This window comes from Myodes glareolus, chromosome 12 (assembly GCF_982192425.1).
Source record: "Myodes glareolus chromosome 12, mMyoGla1.1, whole genome shotgun sequence".
Lineage (NCBI taxonomy): Eukaryota > Metazoa > Chordata > Mammalia > Rodentia > Cricetidae > Myodes > Myodes glareolus.
Window position 1 is genome coordinate 44,640,380 of NC_142037.1, and position 19,933 is coordinate 44,660,312.

General features: G+C 38.0%; 1 protein-coding gene across 5 annotated transcripts in view; it reads right to left on the minus strand.

Moving 5' to 3' along the window:
- Positions 1-19,933, minus strand: part of Naa16 (N-alpha-acetyltransferase 16, NatA auxiliary subunit) — a 59,067-nt gene that overhangs the window by 35,757 nt on the left and 3,377 nt on the right. Inside the window, exons 2-9 of one of the 5 annotated variants that reach the window (XM_048421828.3) lie at positions 19,368-19,452; positions 16,553-16,657; positions 14,966-15,123; positions 11,833-11,967; positions 7,147-7,300; positions 4,461-4,580; positions 3,553-3,648; positions 248-354 (exon numbers count right to left, since the gene is read on the minus strand). In XM_048421828.3, coding sequence (XP_048277785.3) covers positions 248-354; positions 3,553-3,648; positions 4,461-4,580; positions 7,147-7,300; positions 11,833-11,967; positions 14,966-15,123; positions 16,553-16,657; positions 19,368-19,452 — 960 coding nt within the window. Of the gene's footprint in view, positions 1-247; positions 355-3,552; positions 3,649-4,460; positions 4,581-7,146; positions 7,301-11,832; positions 11,968-14,965; positions 15,124-16,552; positions 16,658-19,367; positions 19,453-19,933 lie in introns of those variants that run through there. The other 4 variants (XM_048421829.3, XM_085698295.2, XM_048421830.3 and 1 more) reach the window with 4 other exon arrangements.

Here is a 19,933-nt window from a genome sequence, read left to right on the forward strand (position 1 = left end):
ATTAAAAGTGTGTGCCACCACCACCTGGCAAATCTCAGTGTTTTTAAAATGCTTTTCCTAGCTATAAACTTCATAACATGGTAAGCCCTTTGCTATCATTATACTATAATCATATATTTTTGGTATATAGTATTGGTATATTAAATAAAGACAAACATTGGTACAATAGAGAAAATAAGTAAATCATACCAAAGTCCACAAAAATCTTCCTGTAACAATAGCAAAACTGATTATAAGCCAAACTTACCTTTTCTGCATTAGAATACAAAGATTTCAAAGTAGTGAACAGGGGTGGACAACCTTTGCTGAAGTTTGGTCTCAGGAATTTATCCATGAGTTCTCTAAATTTTTTACCTAGAGACAAAAGTAAACTTTGGCTAATGGGATCATTTTCAAATTACTGAAAAGATAAAGCTCCATCAGAACAATTATTCTAAGACCAGGTTTTAAACCCCCAAAGTCAGCACTACCTCGTCATATAACAAGCATAGCAGCAATGTTTCAGTTGACATTTTCTCTAATTTCTATTCAAAGTATCTTCAAGGAATACTTCTGACAGGTAAATGAAAAGATTTGCAGTTTTAGACAGCATAATTTACTAACCACCCTGTTGAAACTGTAAGAGCAGGTATTCTTCCTACACTCTCCCTCACATAGACTTTGTCCAAACCCCTGCAGACAACTGATAACGGCATTTCCACATCTACTGATTGGCACTACCTTTAAGAAGTAGGCAAATTATCTTCTTAAACTTTAGTTCAAGTGGTATTACCAATTTCAATCTTTGTTCATTCCACAATCATGGACCAGGTATGCTACTATATCCCAACATTATTTCAGGTACTAGCGACAGAGCAGTGGTTATAACAAAAATGTAAGAATATTTACCAGCAGAGACCATCTTCTGGGGAATGAGACTGACGCTAAAAGAATGTTACATATTAGCATAAGCTGAGGCTCTTAGCTATGAAGTAATAAACACCCTACTTGCAACATCAAGCAAATAATTTTCCTATTATTGCTACCTGTAACAAAAATTTCTGGTATCTTCATTTTTGTTTTTGTTTCTTTGTTTGTTTGAGCCATACCTTTGCTATGTGTCCTGGGTTGGCTCCAACCAACCTTGATAGCCTCCTAACTCAGGCTCCTGAGTGCTGTGATCTAAGTGTACCTACCAATCAGAAGTAGCTGATATTTAGCAGAAACATTAAAAGGGGTTAGAGATGTAGCTCAATTAGTAAAAGCTTCCCTGGTATGCACAAAGGCCCTTACTTCTATCCCAAGCACCACAGTAAGAAGGATGTGGTGGCAAATGCTTCTAATCCTAGGACTAGGGAGGTAGAGCATGAAGAATGAGGTATTCAAAGTCATCCTTAGCTACATAACCAGTTGGAGACCAAAATAGGATATGTGAGACCCATCAAAAAAGGAAGGAGGAGGAAATGGGGGTACAGAAAAGAGGAAGAAGATGAAAGGGGAAAGAGGAGAGGGAGAAAATACTGAAATCTACTTTTAAATGAAGACATATGAACATAATGACAGTAAGGCTTGAATTTATATATTCATTTAAAAAAAACCAGAACATGGGGGTCAGCAAGATTGCTCAATGGGTACAGGAGCCTGATGACCCAAGTTCAATCCCTGGAACCCACATGGAAGGAGAGAACCAACTCCAGGAAGATGGCCTCTTGTCGGGGGCCTGGCCAGTCTCTGACAGCCTCTGACCTCCACACACACACTGTGGCATATGCGTACAGACAACCCCACTGCCACCCCCATCTAACACACACACACACACACACACACACACACACATACACACACACAAATTAATTTTAAAAACTTTTTCACAAGGTATCTTATGCCAGCAAATTATTTAAATGTTTTCCTGGGATTTGTTATGAGTAGCAACACTGCATAATAAAACCCAGCAATCCCAAACCAAGAAAGCAGACTGGCTATCTAGTTGAGCAGACTGTACTAAGTAAAACACGCATAAGCAGTATCACTGAAAATCATGAAAATGATTTGAGATTTCTTATGAAGTCCTATGCAGTCATCTTTTGAAAGCCACAAAATATCATTCACATTTACATCTAGAACAGTAATTCCTTTAAAACCAAAAGTAGTTGCAAACATCCTATCTTCCCAGTGCTTCCTCAGGCATACAGAGGAATTAATAATACTATGGTAAACAGTAAGAGGCAGTTGCTTAGAAGAATATATATGCTTCTACTCTGTGTGCGCCCGTGAACAAATAACCTGTCCCCTAAGCTGAGCTTCTTCATGTAAACTGAGAATACACCAATTGGTTTAAAGAAAGAGCATCACAGTGTTAGTAGTAAGTGGTATCTGGGGTCTATTAGTCACTCTATAAACACTGTCTATTTCATCCCTACTATCGGACAGCTATATACTTCTACAGCTAACATTCTGCTTCAGCACAAGTCCAGAAACAATGGAACCATGGACTACACTAAGCCTGTGACACTGTGAGAAAAACAGACCTTTCCCCTTTTGCAGGTGTTCATTGCAGGTATTTTTGTCACAGCAAACAACAAAAAAGTGACTGCTACTGAGGAGTTCAAAGGAACGGTACTCTTTTCTCAAACACTGTGAGGGCCACAAAGAGCTCACAACTCTTTGAGTATATACCCTAAACAGACAGAAAACTTGTCACACAAATCACAACAGTTCATCTGCAATTTGTCATCGATTCTAAGAAATTTTATCTTCTAAATACAGCTGCCTTTTTTAAGTCATTTAAGAAAATATTTTTGTACATAGCTTACAATACTTAAAACCAATATTAAATTATATATTGAAGTATTACATTCTTATATACTAAAATTCATAACTGATCACTCTTTTTTATATTCTAAAAATTGTATTCTTTGTAAATCAATTCCTAAAATATTATATTAGTAATCAATGTTCCCCACGATGTCTTTGATGAGAGAATGGATATTTTACAGAGAATTATGAATCAGAATTTAGATACAACGAGGTATAAAGAAAATAACTGTCCTCTGATGCTAGCTGACAACTTCATCTTATGCCCAATTCTCTCTTCCATGTATATTATACAACTATTTTCATATTATTTGACATATCAGTTTATTGGAAGATATCAAATGATTTACCAAGTAATAGGAAAACTAGAGAAATGCTCATCTGCAGAAACCAAGGAGTCAAAACACACACTTCAGCCATAATGAAAGCATCCTCAGCACCTGATGTTGGCAGACTGTATCTTACACCCTATTCTCTCTATTCTTGCAACAACATTTCTTACATCATAATATCATTTCACAGCCTCAATATAGTTTCATATTAGGAAAAAATGGCATTTCCAAGCCCCTTTACATGGGATTAGCCATTTGATTGGTATTTCAGTGGGCTTGATGACAAACTAGCTTGCAATATAACTAATCACTCTCTCACACACACACAAATATATAAACTCTAGAACACAAAGAAAAATTTAAAACATGAATGATACCCATTAGTTTCAAAAGAATTATTATATTACAAAAGATATCCTAGTATTACCTGGGACAAGATTCAAAGGCAATCTTCTCGGTGAAATTGCTCTGGGATGCTGCTTACTAATTTCTTCATAAATCTGAAGCCTCTCGTCTAAAGATCCTAGTGTCAGTAAAAATATGTGAGATTATAGTATCATAATTTTTATCTATAATAGTCACAAACTTTAACACAAAAACTGTATTATAAGTATCAAAGTTACTTTCAATTTTGTCAAAAATTACATTTAAAACTGTGGTGGTAAAAATATTATAATCAATAAATCATCCTACATGTGTGTGTGTGTGTGTGTGTGTGTGTATGTATGCGCGCGCTCGTGCATGCATGTGCAAGCCTATGTGCGAGTGTGTGAATGTGTATGTGTGTGTTTGGCACTTGAACGCAGAGATCCGCCTGCCTCTCTTCCGAGTGCTAGGATTAAAGGTGTGCACCACATCTTAAAATCATCCTTTTAAACAAGCTCTCCAGAACTTTTAAAAAATATAATCAGTAGCTTTCATTATATATTTTAGGTAAAATTCTTAATATTTTAGGCACAACTATTGGATCTTGAACTTCCATCAGAAGACAGCGTTGTTGGACACTGAACCACAGCCTGTGAACCACTCTAATAAACCCCTTAGACACACACACTCATTCTATCACTTCTGTTCCTCTAGAGAACCCTAACTGATACAAACTCTAATATGAATAAAATAAAAAAAAATTTTAAATGGGTGAAAGAATCTAAAATCATCTCTTAGTATTAAGTATAGATATTTTAGTTAATTTTCATGCCCACATCTAATCTGTAACTTTTCTACATGGAAAAAACAACTGTTAATGCTACAATTATCTGTTCTCAAGAATTGCTATAACTTTCATTTTATCATATCAAAAGCTAGTTAAGGAAGAAGAGAAAAATCATTACATACGGAGTTGCAATGCCTTTTCCAAGCCTTCATAATAACACCAATTTTCTGCATTCCGATCAATCAAGTTTTTGAATATTTCACTGGCTTCTTTTAATCTTCCCAATTTCAACAGCATTTCCCCTAAAATTAAGTTTAAAGTCACATTCATTTTGCTTAAACATTAGTTTTCTGACTCAGGAGAATTTGCTAAGCATTACTGGGAAGCAAGTATTTTACAAAATGCCAATTCTACAAGCTTTCATTTGAACTTGTTATATACAGTTTATATAACTAAATATAGATCAATCTATAGTTTGTCTTCAGAAATGAACCATATTCATTTTTGGCTCCCTTCTATTCCTTAAAGATACATATAGATACTAACTTCTCAGTAAAAAAGTGCCTTTCATTAAACGTATTTCTATAGCCGCTGGAGATAACTAAAGCCTACACAGTAAAATCTAACTAGTAAGTCTTCTAAATGGAATATGCCAACCTTCTCACATTAATATTTAAATGTGATTTCCTTTAAGAGTTCTTGTAGTAACTGTTCTGTTTCTTTTCTAGATTATTAAAATTATATAATTAAACACAATTATATGATTAAGCATTATTTCACAGAAAAAAAACCTAAGCCATGTTCACGTGTGAGTTGCCTTTAAGGTTCAAATCTTTTTACTAATTCACAAAAACTGCAAACGGGTCTGGAACTAAAGCCAGATACACTAACGCCCTCAGAGACAATGGGAAGTACACTTAAACTGGGGTCAAAGAGGCTTTCACACTATACATCCCTGTTCCTAATATTTCTCATTCCCCAAGGAACCAATTTCAAACAAGTAAAGCTTTGAACTATCTCTACAATATTATTTAACATTACCATACTGGAATAGGGGGCACATAATATATTTTTTGTCTTAAATAACCAATTTCCAACATAAAATCAAACTAGGGATAATTATATCACACATACCAACTTTGTGAACTTGATCTGCTACAAAATGGGCAGAACATAACTGCTGGGTAACAAAAATAATAAACAGGTCCTAACTTCTGCACAACTACATATGAGCCAGTCTAATAACGTCCCTGCCTTCCCGAGATATAACTGGCAACAACGCATTTTCATCCCCATGAGCATCTGTTATCTGCTACCACCATGAAGCAAATACTATAAGAACACATACAGTGAATAAGTGCACACGCTTATCAATTAAGTGAAAAGCTTTACTTTTACAATTTTTTTTTTTTTGGGGACAGGGTTTCTCTGTAGCTTTGGAGTTTGTCCTGGAACTAGCTCTTGTAGACCAGGCTGGCCTCGAACTCACAGAGATTCACCTGCCTGTGCCTCCCAAGTGCTGGAATTAAAGGCATGAGCCACCACCGCCTGGCAACTTTTACAATTTTTGAAAGGATCTTACCTAATGATAACAAATGACTTAAATGTCTACTATCAAATGGGCCAACAAAGTTCACTGGAAAAATAATACCACATCCCACCTCTATGAGCCATACTGAGAACTGGCTATTTATTCAAGATTAGTGTTCCCCAAATCCTTGTTACCAACATAAATGAATGCGGTAATTCAGCTATTTACAAAATTGTGTATGTGTGTGTGTGTGTGTATGTGTGTGTGTGTGTGTTTTCTTTTGTAATTCTGGCTGTCCTGGAACTAGCTCTGTAGACTAGGTTGCCCTCAAACTCACAGAAGAGATCCACCTGCCTCTGCCTCCTGAGTGCTGGGATTAAAGGGGTGCGCCACTACCTTCTGGCTAATAACTGTTGTTGTTGTTGTTAATGAAACCAGTGTCACTGTATCCTACTTGACTGCATTCTCTGTTAATGTTATAAGAAAAAGAAAGCCAGAGAAACAGCTGCCTCAAAGTATTAATATTAATCACAAAAGAGCAATTAACACATCAGGAAGGAAAAATCATTGTATTTTCTTTTGCTTTATCATTTACAGGCAGTGAACAAGAAACTGAATAATTATATTTTATTGATCATTTTAAAAACAGTATTGTCATTAATACTGATAATGTTAATTACGATAAAATATTGTCAGGTATTAGAAAGCTGGTTTAGTGCTTAAGAGCATGCATTACTCTTACAGAGAATCTGAATTTAGTGCCCAGGACCCACACTGAGCAGCTCACAACCACCTCTAACTCCAGCTTTAGGGGTTCCAATGCCTCTTGCATCTTTGACAGCTATAGTCACTTATACACATACCTACATTCAGACATATACATATATACAGTTAAAAGTAATAAAAACATCTTACACAAACAAAAACCAACTAAAAGCTGAGAGATGGGCTCCATGGTTAAAAACATAGGTTACTCTTGGAGAAGACCTGGGTTCAATTTCCAGCACCCACATGGCAGCTCACAACCACCAGTAACTCCAATTCCAGAGGGTCAAATACCACTTTTGGCTTCTGGAGGCACCAGGCATTCACACAGTACACATAACATACACGCAGGCAAAACATTTATACACATAAAATGAAAACCCGAATCAGAAAGTGCTATATGCTAATTAGAGGACAACAGCTCCCCAGTTCACCCTATAGCAAAAGAATGACATGGGTATTAAATTAATAATAGTTTAGTAGCAAGTGCTTGGATGGTCACCAAATGCACGGTGCTAATTGTTAGAAAAAATTTTAAAGTGCCATTAAAAAAAAAATTCAAGTCAACTTACCCTTAATTTCTTCCACCAAAAGTTTATCACATATCTGCTTCTCATATGTTTCTATATGTTCCAAAGATTCTTGAAATAAATCTGCCTCTCTCATCACTTGATTCTGATATAGTAACAGTTCACTATATTCATAATCTATTTTGTTGGGAGGAACCTGAAAGAAAGCAAAAAATCATCTTATTTGTATAACTCTACAAATTAGTTTCAGAACTTTAAATTTTTTACTCAGGACCCATTTGTAGACTTAATCCAGAAGCAGTGAAAAATAGGCTAACAAATGATGAATTCTTTTTTTTAGAGATTTATTTCTTTATTATGCATACAGTGTTCTGTCTCCATGTATGCCCACACGCCAGAAGAGGGCGCCAGATTTCACTCCAGATGGTTGCGAGCCATGTGGGTGCTGGGAATTGAACTCAGGATCTCTGGAAGAGCAGCTTGTGCTCTTAACCACTGAGCCATCTCTCCAGCCCCCGATGAATTCTGTCTTTAAAGTAAAATAGATGTATATGGCCAAGAAGAGGCGAACAGATTTTATATTAAAATATAAAAATGGGTGACATCCAGAATGGCTAAGATCAAAAACACCGATGACAGCTTATGCTGGAGAGGATGCGGAGTAGGGGGAACATTCCTCCATTGCGGATGGAAGTACAAACTTGAACAGCCACTTAGGTCATCAGTATGGTGGTTTCTCAGAAAACAGGGAAATCAATCTACCTCAAGACCCCACTATACCACTCTTGGGCATATACTCAAAGAGGTAGACCCATATCACAAGGACATTTGCTCAACTATTTTCATAGCAGCATTATTCGTAATAGCCAGAACATGGAAACAACCTAGATGCCCCTCAACCGAAGAATGGATAAAGAAAACATGGTACATTTACACAATGAAATTCTACTCAGTGGTTAAAAGCAATGGCATCCTGAAATTTGCAGGCAAGGGATTGGGGATTTCGTTCAGTGGTAGAGTGCTTGTCTAGCAAGCTCAAGGTCCTGAATTTGGTATTCAGATTGGGGCAAAAAAATTAAGAAATTTGCAGGCAAATGGATGGAACTAGAAAAAACCATCCTGAGTGAGGTAACCCAAACACAGAAAGATAAACACATCCTGAGTGAGGTAACCCAGACACAGAAAGACAAACACAGTGTTTATTCACTCATAAGCGGGATAGAATTTGTAAAGCAAAGGATAACCAACCTATAATCCATGACCCCAGAGAAACTAGGTAACAAGGAGAACCCTAAGAGAGGTATACATGGATCCCCCTGGGAAGGGAAAATAGACAAGAACTCCAGAGAAAATTGGGGAGTGGGGCTGGGGAGAAGGGAAGTTAGAAGGAGAACACGAGGAACAGCCAAGATAGGAGAAGACAGAGAGGGAGAATAAGGAAAGAGACATCTTGATTGAGAGAGTCATTATATTAGCAAGAAATCTGGCATTAGGGAAATTCCCAGGAATCCACAAGGATGGCCCCAGCTAAGACCTAAGCAATAATGGAAAGGATACCTGAACTGGCCTTGCCCTGTTAGCAGACGACTATCTTAATTGTCATCATAGAAACCTCATCCAGCAACTGACAGAAGCAGACGCAGAGATCCACCACTAAGCACTGGGCCAAGCTTCCAGAGTCCAGATGAAGAGAATGGAGGAGTGATAACATGAGCAAAAGGGTCAAGACCATGATGGTGATACCCACAGAAACAGGTGACCTGAGCTAGTGGGAGCTCACTGACTCCGGACTGACAACAAGGGAACCTGCCTAAGACCAAACTATGCCCTCTGAATGTGGGTTGTTGTGTGGCTGGGGTTAGTCTGTGGAGTCATTGGCGGTGGGACCAGGATTTATCACTAGTGCTTGAACTGGCTTTTAAGAGTCCATCCTCTTTGGAGGGATACCTTGCTCAGCCCAGATATGGGGTGAGGGCCTTTGTCCTGCCTCAAAGAGATGTGACAGACTTGTTGACTCCCCATGGGAAGCCTCACTTTCACTGAGGGGTGGATAGAGGAGGTATGGAAGGTGAGGGGAGAGGGAGGAAGGAAGGGAGAAGGAACTGGGATTGGTATGTAAAATGAGAAAAGATTGTCTAGATAAATAATGTTTGTCATCCTAAGAAATCTGCAAAAAAAAAAAAAAGGGAAAACAGAACCAATAAAGGAGTTTAACCAAGTTTTACACAACTTTCTTCAAGAAAGCACTGTGAAGCAGGCGTACTGGAGTACACCTGCAAGGCCAACTCTTGGGAAGTGAAAGCACAACAGTGGCTTCAGCTACAAAGCTTTTCCCTTGGACAGCTACTCCTGAATTACATGGCAAGGTCTAAGGAGAACCAAAGTGACCACCCTCTTCCTGGCCTTTAAACTGTTCAAGACGACAGGAAGACCTAAGGCAGTGTTTGTAAGCCCTCTTGTGGAGTGTTGTAGGCATGGCACGACACATCCATAGAGAAAAAAACACAACAAACTACAAGCTGATTTTTGACCAGATCAACAAAATCACTAACTTAACCTAAAAATCACCAAGGGGAAAAAACAAACAGACCAGTTATTAAAATCAGAAATTAAAGGAACATTACCACAGTCCTGAGATTAGAAAAAAAAATACTATAAAAACTAAATGGAAAAAAATAAGATGAAATGAACTAATTCCTGTAAAAAACAAAAGTTTTTATAAAAACTGAAGATACAAAAAATCTGGATAGCAACAGAGAATAAATTGACAATAAACTTCCCACAAAGACCAGGACTAGAAATATTTACAGAATTAATTCCAATTCTTCATGGAGTCTTTCAAAACAGAATAAAAGCAAACCCTCTGAAGCTTATGCCATGAGGTCAATATTACCTAGATTCCAAAAGTAGGCATAGGCATCAAAAGAAAACTACAGACCAGTATCATTTTGCACAGGGTTGATGCTCTTGTGTGTGTGTGGGGGGGAGGTTTGTCTTTTGGTGGTGGTGGTTTGGTTTGGTTGTGAGACAAGGTCTCACTATGTAGACCAGGTTAGTCTGAAACTCAGAGATCTGCCTGCCACTGCCTTGCTGGAATTAAAGACATATGTCATCATACCCTGAGAAGTTTCTTTGTTAGCTTGACACAATCTAGAGCCACCTGGAAAGCAAGTCACAATGAAGACTGTTTAGCAGAGTAGCCTGTGGGTGTGCCTATGGGAGATTATCTCAATTGACCTGAGAGGATACTCCTTCCCTGACTTGGAGTCCTAGCTACAGAGTGGAAACGCAGGCTAAAGACATACTTTCATGCATGCACTATCTGCTCTTGACTACTGATGTGACTAGCTGCTCAAGTTCTTGTTGCCTTGACTTCCCTGCTAGAAGACTGTAATCTGGGATTGTGAGCTAAAATTAACCCCGTCCTCCCCTAATTTTTGTTTTTGTTTCTGAAAACAGGGTTTCTCTGTGGAACACCCCTGGCTATACTAGAATTCAATTTGTAGACTAGCCTGGCCTCAAACTCAGAGATTTGCTTTGCCTCTGCCTCCCAAGTGCTGGAAATAAAGGCATGCACTGCCTTGCCCAGCTCCCCTAAATTACTTTTGTCAGAGTGTCTCATCACAGCAATAGGAAAGGAAAAGAAGACATTTACTATCCCTTAGCCTCAATAATAATCAGGAAGACACAATCGGGCCAGGGAGATAGGTAAGTGGGGAGGGAGTACTTTAACAACCTGAGCTTAACTCCAAGAACCACACGGTATATGAGAGAACCAACTCCTCCAGGTTGTCTTGTACCCTCCATAAGTGCACGGACACGAAGAAATAAATGTCTAATTATTTTTAAAAAAAGGAAGAAAAATTACAAGAGAGGTTAGCAAAACCTTTCACTCCCAGATGGAAATTCCAATGTCAGCAACAATACAAAGAAACAAAATTCACATTGCCAGTGGACGCTTAAATTAGTAAAGTACTTCACAAAGGGATAGTACCAGACCTAGCAATACTTAAAATCTCAGAGCTGCTACACTTCTATAATTCCACTTTTAGATTTATACTGAAGACAAACAAAAATGAAGCAGCAAATGAGCCTGTTTATAATAAGTATTGCTTTTAATAGTGACAAAGTAGAGTTACACAAACTGGGGCTTATTCATACAACAGAGCAAGACACAGTAATTAAAATGGACAAATTAGCCCTAAAGAATTAACATGGCTAAGTCTCCAAAACTGCTGAAGAAAAAACTAACGGGCTGTGGAAACAGCTTAGTGAGTAAAAGCACTTGCTATATAAGCTGACAAACAGTTCAGATCACTGGAACCCACAGGAAAAGCCTGAAGAGATGGAACTGCAGGCAGCTGCAATTGTAAGGAGCTGCGTGATGCAGATGGAACTGCTCAGAAGTGTGCAAGCCACCTAGCGGGAAACACAGCACAGCAGAAACAAAAAAGACCTTGCCCCACAGCAAGGCAGAGGGCAAAAACTGACAGAAGCTGAGCTGCACCACTGGTCATCATACACTCCTTCTTTATCCACGTGAATATTGTTAAAATTATTATCCATAAAATTTAAATATTTGTTTATTTTACGTTACAAATTCCATGCTTTAACTTTTTCTAATTAAAATTATTTTCATGTTTTTTCCGTAGTTTATGAAATTTAAAGCTAAAAGTCAACTATGTTAGTTTGCAACAGGAGAAGAAAATGTTAATGTGAAGCTCTTACTTGCTGGGTTTGTCTAAATTCTTCTAGTAGCTTCAGCGCCATATCATAATCTTTCAGCAAATGGTATGCAATGGCATATCCAATCCAGGAAGCACGCTGTGTTGGGCGCAACTGAAGAAGCTGGTATCTTGTCTCCTTTGGGGGAAAAAATGTTTTTCTCTTTTAAAATTCTTTAAAGTGTTTACATTTCATCTGAATTTTAAGAATCTTTAATAACACTGCAATTAATTCAATCAACAAATATGAGTTCCAAAATAAAGATAAGATAAAATGTGTTTTACATTTCTCATCTAAATTAAGTCTCTGTATTGGTAACATTATAATGCCTTGTAAAGCTCGCTGTGAGGCTGTCATTATGAACTAGAGATAAAATATCTTACAGAATTAAGACAGTTTTTTATTACAGTAGTTTTTTTAAAATATATGAAATTAGCTTATTTACAATGTTTTACATGTTTCCCGCAAGTGCCACTGCTTGCAGACAAAAAGTCTCACGGAGAATGTGAACTATAAAGAAGTCTAGAAAATGTCTAGCTTTGTTGAGTCTATCCCGTGGCTGCAGAGGTGCCAAGAGAGGCCATCCTTTCAGGTCCTCTCAGCTGTCTGGTCCCTTTTTATAGACCATCAAGTTACATCACTGATTTTACTTTTCACTCTTGCTTCTCTGTCACTCACTCCATTAACGTATGAATCATATTCTTTTTCTCTGGCAAGTTCAATACTGATATGGGCAAGTTACAAAGAGTTACTAATCTAACTGCCTATCTTCTTAGCTGCAGAATCTCCTATCTCCAATGATCTCCACCCATGCCAGGAACCCACTTGCCCACCTACACCCTCTAAACCTTTACCAACCGGGGAATCAAATTCAGGTGCCTCATCCTCTAGCCACTGCTCTCCTGCCATCAAACACTTCACCTCCACTTTTGTTTTCTGACATCAAGAGTGTGCTCAACAGTGTTATGTCAACCTACACAAGCTAAAGTCATCTGAGAGGAGGGAACCACAATTAAGTAAATGTCTTCACAAGATTAGGTTGTAGGCAAGCCAGTAGGCCTTTTTTGTTTGTTTGTTTGTTTGTTTTTGTTTTGAGACAGGGTTTTTCTGTGTAGCTGTGGCTGTTCTGGAACTCACTCTATAGATCAAGCTGACCTCAAATTCACAGACATCCACCTGCCTCTGCCTCCTAAGTGTTAGGATTAAAGGTGCCACCACCACCCAGTTGGACATTTTCTTAATTAGTAATCAATGAGGGAGGGACCAGCCCATTGTGGGTGGTACCATTCCTGGGCTGGTGGTCCTGGGTTCTATAAGAAAGCAGACTATACAACTCATGAGAAGCAAGCCAGTAAACAGCACCCCTCCATGGCCTCTGTATCAGCTCCTGGCTCCAGGTTCCTGCCCTGACTTTCTTCAATGATGAGCACTGCTGTGGAACTGTAAGCCAAACAAAACATTTCCTCTCCAAGCTGCTTTGGTCATGTGTTTCATCACAGCCACAGTCACCCTAACAAGACACCCAGTATCTCTAGTTCCACAGTTGCTCTGCTTTCAGAGCCTGCTCTCTTACCTTACTCTATTTCACATCCAGTTCAACAGCCAGTGTGATTAATTTCTATTCCTCACTCCTAAAGATAACTAATTTTTTTCGGTTTTCTTTCATTTTTATGTTATGTCATTGCCTCTGTGTGTGTGTGTGTGTGTGTGTGTGTGTGTGTACATACTACATGTATGCATGATGAGAACAGAAGAGGGCACAAGATGCCCTAGATCTGCAGTTTCAGTCAGTAATGAACCACCATGTGTGTGCTGGAAACCAAACCCAAGGATCCTGTGCAAAAACAACAGATGCTCCTAACCAGGAGCAATCTCTCCAGTCCCAAGAAAGTCATTCCCATCATACCCAAGCACTGCTGAAGACAAAACACACACACACACTTTGAAAAGTGATGTCATAAAGCCCAGCAAAGCCCTTGAATCTGGCGAAACTTGGGCTTAGGTGTAACCATGTAAATGGCAGGAAGAAGGCAAAAGAAGTAAAGGATTTATTTAAAGAGAACTGAACATAAGAAACTGAGGGAGCCAAACATGATACACCCTTTAAAATTTTAATTCCAACACTCAGAAGACAGAAGTGGACAGTTACCTGTGAGTTTGAGGCTATCCTGGTCTTCTTAAGTTCCAAACAGACTGACTAAGACACTGAAGGAAAGAGGCATGTAGAGACAGATGCCCAGCAGAGAACTGCAGGGGAAGCATGCGGAACTGTATGAAGATTTCTATATGGAGCTAGAGCAATAGCTCCATGGCCAAGGGCACACATTGCTTTTGCAGAAGACCGGAGTTCAATTCTCAGTACCCACATTGGGCAACTCACAACTGCCTGTAACACTAGCTCCAGGAAATCCAATGCCCTCTTCTAGCTTCCATAGATGCTTCAAACACACATATGCTCAAACACACATATGCTCAAACACACACAGACACTATACCATACACATAACTAAAGAGAAAAATGAATCTTAAAACACCACAAAACCTCTTTATGGCAATCCTTTTCACATTATTTTATATTTGCTAACCTATAAAAAAGCTAACTAATGTTTAGATTTCAATAAAGCTGAACATCAAATCTACATTCGGTTTAGCAATAATGTTCCAACCAAAAAGATAATAGTATAATATTTTCATATCAAGATAATTAAGTCTTTTAAAATTGCAGGTGTGTATGAGCAAGTGTGCATGTGCAACAGCGCACATGTGGAAGTCAGAAGAAAACTTTTAGAAGGCTGTTCTCTCCCTCCACAATGTAGGTCCCAGGGACGAAGCTCAGGTCATCAGGACTGGTGGCAAGTGTCTTTATCCGATGGGATACCCCAAGTTTGCCTTACTTAATGCTCAAACATGAAATTCTATAACTTTTATCATAGGGAGGTCCAAGTGGCTGTTCTTCTACTACAGAGCTTAATGAATCAAATGCACACCATCTTGCTTAGGCTTACTCCATTCCGAATTCACATGCTTTTAAAAATTTATTCTTTATACCAAGTGTGGTGGCACACATCTTCAATTCCATCACTTAAAAAAATTAACCTTTGTATTAAAAAAAATACATACATTTAAGACTACTTACTCGATAGCCTTCAAGGTCTCGCATCTGGATCTGTAAGAGAGAAAGGTCTCTCAAGATTTGCATGTTGTCTTTATCTAATTTGAGGGCATTGCGGTAACACTTAATAGCTTCATCATACTTCTTATCCGAACGCTGCAGGAGGCCGTAAACATGCCAGCCTATTAAGTTAAGGAAATACACACATTCACAGACACTACAATATACTATGCAACAACATCAACAGTATTTTATCTGTAATTTGTTTCAGAATGATCTGGAGACAGAGGAAAAAGTCAGTAAGAAACAGGCAAATACGAAACCAGCTGAGCCTTAACTGTTCAAGTTGAATGATGGGGACACAGTGGTTCAATGTTCAATTTCTTCCATTTTGTAGATGCTTGAAATCTTTCCATATTTTTAGTTAACTTTAAGAAAACTCCATGTCAAAGTTCACAGTATTTTTCTACACTCTATCTCCTTGCTTTTTAAACCAAACATCTCAAAATTCACTTATATAAAAACTGTGATCCTCTAAAAATAACTTTATATTTATCCAATTCTAAGTAATATACCCACCAATTAATTCACTGATGATATTAAAATACACAAAATTAAGTTTTATTATCTTAGCGTATCTTAGGGAAAAAAAAACACTCAAAGCTAAAAACTACCATACTTACACAGCCTCTCTCTTCACTTTGGGGTAAGCACTGGGGTAAGAAAATAAGCATTTAGTATTTTGAGAGATTCCTAAGTTAAATATGTGCAAACAGGGAGACTATGCATGTTGAATATTAGCCAGCTGCTAAGTGAATTAAATGTCAGATACACAATGGCATTATGTGAAAAGACTGAACATGGGAAAAGAAATGAAAAATTTCAACAATCTTCTGAGTTTTTTATACTTGTTTACATACTGAAACACTAGCCTATGTCCATCTGTCCGCTTTCCTGCACCAGGGGCCACACCCGAGGTGCTTGTGCACATTGGGCAGGCACTCTGCTACCGAGCTACAGAGCCAGCTAAACTTCTTTTAAAACAGCCTGCTCGCTTGCTTTCTATTCTTTCTTTCTTTTTTTAAGTTTTTCGAGCCAGGGTTTCTTTGTAGCTTTGGAACCTGTCCTGGAACTAGCTCTTGTAGACCAGGCTGGCCTCGAACTCACAGAGATCCACCTGCCTCTGCCTCCTGAGTGCTGGGATTAAAGGTGTACGCCACCATCGCCCGGTAAAATAGGTTTCTTTTCAAAATTTAAAATTTCCTCTAAAACTTCTAAAAGGAAACTAAAGAAATATAATTTCTTTATTTATACAGATTAAATAACGAAAAACCATTATTTGAAATGGACAAGTATCAATAAGTTCACGGATGTTTAAGGAAAGAACTGCTCTCTGCCTCTGTCTCTCTCTCCATGAAGATTTTTCTTAAAATACTCAAAAAAGGATTAGGGAACAAAATATTGTTAATTACAGATGATGAGTAATGGACAGATACAGACCTATTTAAAATTCCTAACAAGGATTTTAGCAGAGAAGTTGTAAAATTTGAATTAGGAAAGACAAGTAATTGAAAATACAGATGATAACGCACAACTATGGCAAAAGGATACAGACGTGACTCCTGACATCACTGCGAAGTCCTTTACGGACAAATTCATACGCTTCTTCTCTTTTTCCTAAACAGTTCAACGTTAGTCCTTTCATAGCCAAAGTCTCTGAAAAACAATTTTAGCCTCTGTTCACAAATGAAAGATTCCAGTTGTTCTCCCAGCACTACGTTAGTACTTGAGATCTAAAGCTCTACTATTGCAGTGGTGCCACAAGCCTTTCTTCCCAGCCCCAGGAAGCAAAGGCAGGCCAGCGCTCTGAGGAAGAGGCCACTCTAGTCTACAGAGCAAGTTCCAGAAGGCTACACAGAGAGACCCTGGCTTGGAAAGAAAACAAAACCAAAAACCAAACAAACAACAAAAACAAAGTAGTACTAATGCCCCAGCAGTTTTATATTCCTCACAAAGGTACAAAAAGTAAAATCATTCTTATATATTTGCTTGAAGCATCTCTCCACCCCATTGAAACCAACTTTTTTAACCTACCATAATCTAATTTATACCTCACAAAAAGAGTGACTACCTGATAAAGATATATGTTGTTGTCATAATCACCACATTCAATAACCCAAGTCCTGTTCTAAAATGCAGTAGACGGGAATGGAGTTGCTACAATGTCTTCTACTTTTAGAAGACTCTATATAGAGGGAGTTATATTACTCTCCTGAAAACATTAACAAAGCAGGCATCTTAGTCCTCCTGAATTAAACTACAGTAGTTCCACACTTTGGCAAGGTCAATTCATTTCTGTGTGTGCCTATATGTGTTTATGTGTGTGAGTGCAATGTGGAAGCCAGAGGACAACTTCAGACGTCACTCCTCAGTGTTCACTTTCTTTAAGGCAGGTCCCCTTGCTTTGTTACCAGACTAGCTGGTCCCTGAGCTTCCACATCCCAGTCCCATCTCACTGTGGAGGCAAGGGGATTATAGACTTCTTTTACAAAGGCTCTGGATATGCGAATGCAGGTCTTCACAAATTGCTCAGCAAGCACAATGCCCACTAAGTACTGCTCCATCCCACTGAGACCAACTCTAACCCATCATAATCTAGTTCATAACTTACAAAAAGCATGACTCTACTTAATTAAAGATATATGACATAATCATTATAACCATATTCAATACTGAACAAATTGTCTTTATCTTTTTTTTTTTCAACAATTCTACTTAGGCTAATTAATGTCAGCTTCTATTTGGAAAGCGTAACACTGGACTACAGACGAGCAACCCAAGAAAAAGTTAGGAAGTTAATGAGAGATGATTTACAATAAAATACTTCTCTGAAAACTCCACAAAAGAACTAAAGAACAGTGATTTTCAAAATCTCTGTAGACTCTGTATTTTCAGAACAGTGGTCCAACTGCTCACTCCCATAGCCAAACAGCTTTCCTCTTCTAAAACTTCACAAAATGAAAACTTACTTATTTTTCTTTCAAGTGATTTTCTACCATTTTAAAAAAAGTGACTATTGGGGGCTGGAGAGATGGCTCAGAGGTTAAGAGCATTGCCTGCTCTTCCAAAGGTCCTGAGTTCAATTCCCAGCAACCACATGGTGGCTCACAACCATCTGTAATGGGGTCTGATGCAGGCATACACACAGAGAGAATATTGTATACATAATAAATAAATAAATATTAAAAAAAATTTTTTAAAAAGTGACTATTATCAGCCCATTTTCCTAATTAAATGGTTTTAAAAGTTACTCAAGTCTAGTGTTCTGAAAGACCTCAATTAGCTATGCTATAATATGGATCATATTCTGCAAATCTAACCTGACCCTTTCAACAAATGCTTACCAGTAAAAGGATGAAGAAATAAATACTTTATTAGAAACAATGACAAAAATAAAAACAAACAAAGAAACACATCAACAACATAATGATGGATCAATGGTAACATACTAATATAAAGATGAAACAAAGCCGGGCAGTGGTGGTGTACACCTTTAATCCCAGCACTCGGGAGACAGAGGCAGGTGGATGTCTGTGTGTTCGAGGCCAGCCTGGTCTACAGAGTAAGTTCTAGAACAGGCTTCAAAGCTACAGAGAAACCGTGCCTCAAAATCAAAAGAAACAAATAAACAAGGATGAGACAAGGGCCAGCTAGATGACTCAGTGGGTAAAAACTTGCCACCAGGCCTGGCAACCTGAGTTCAATCCATGGGACCTACATGGTAAAAAATAATCAATTCTCAGACGTTGTCCTTTGATCTCCACATATGCCCTGCGCAATGCATGCAGCCAGCAGACATACTCACACATGATAAACAAACATTAAAAAGTAATACGTAAAAAAATGGCATCAAAGAATAAAATGCGTGACTTTATCGTCACACAGTTCTATACCGCAAATGACAGCCTAATTTTATATACAGGTAACTAAAGTAAGAAATTGTGGTCTAGTCAAAGTGACAGACAAATTTGATCTAAAAAACTGAGCATCCCTAACCCAAAAGTCCCAAAACTTAATGCTCCAAGATCTGAAACTAAGATTTCAGGGTTTTTTAATTGGAGTGTTCAATGATGATCTAAGCAATCACGCCAAATTCTGAAAACCTCTGCTACCTGAAGGACTTCGGAAAAGGATACTAATTACATCATCCAGTTGTCCCTCAGCCTTTCTCATCTACAAGACACTGCATGCATTAAGGCATAAAACTAGCTCAACTTAAGATTCACTTGAAAACTAAAAATACTAAACATTTATTCTTGCGATAGTCATAGCCTTAGAATCTGAGAAGTATTCCTTCACTGCCAAGCCCTGAATGATTTTAGAATTATATTCCCCCAAAGCAACACTGCAACAGATGAGACAGTACCTCCATGTTCAGCAAATTTCGGGTTTGAAAGAATCATCTTGCAAAACTTGAGGCCATTTTTATACTGCTTCTGCTCATAACATTTCTAAAAAGAAACAGGAGCAAAAGTTATTTTATAAAATGGAAAATGAAACAATTTTCATTGTATCATATAAATTCTAAATTCATGTTCTGTTTACACTGATTACAGCATTAAGTGCAGTTACATATGCCTTGACAAAAAGCATTTCCACTATTATAGAATATAAAGACAGAAATGCATACTCAATAAATACAGGCTCATCAACCAACACAGACACAGAATTTAAGAACTTGGAAGATTTCAACACAATACCCAGCAAAATCCCAGCAAAATTCTTCACAAACCTCGAAAGAACGGTACTCAACTTCATATGGAAAAGCAAAAAACCCAGGATAGCCAAAATAATCCTGTACAATAAAAGAACTTCTGGAGGAATCACAATCCTGGACTTCAAACTCTACTAAAGAGTTACAATACTAAAAACAGCCTGGTATTGGCATAAGAACAGACACGAGGACCAATGGAACCGAATAGAAGATCCGGA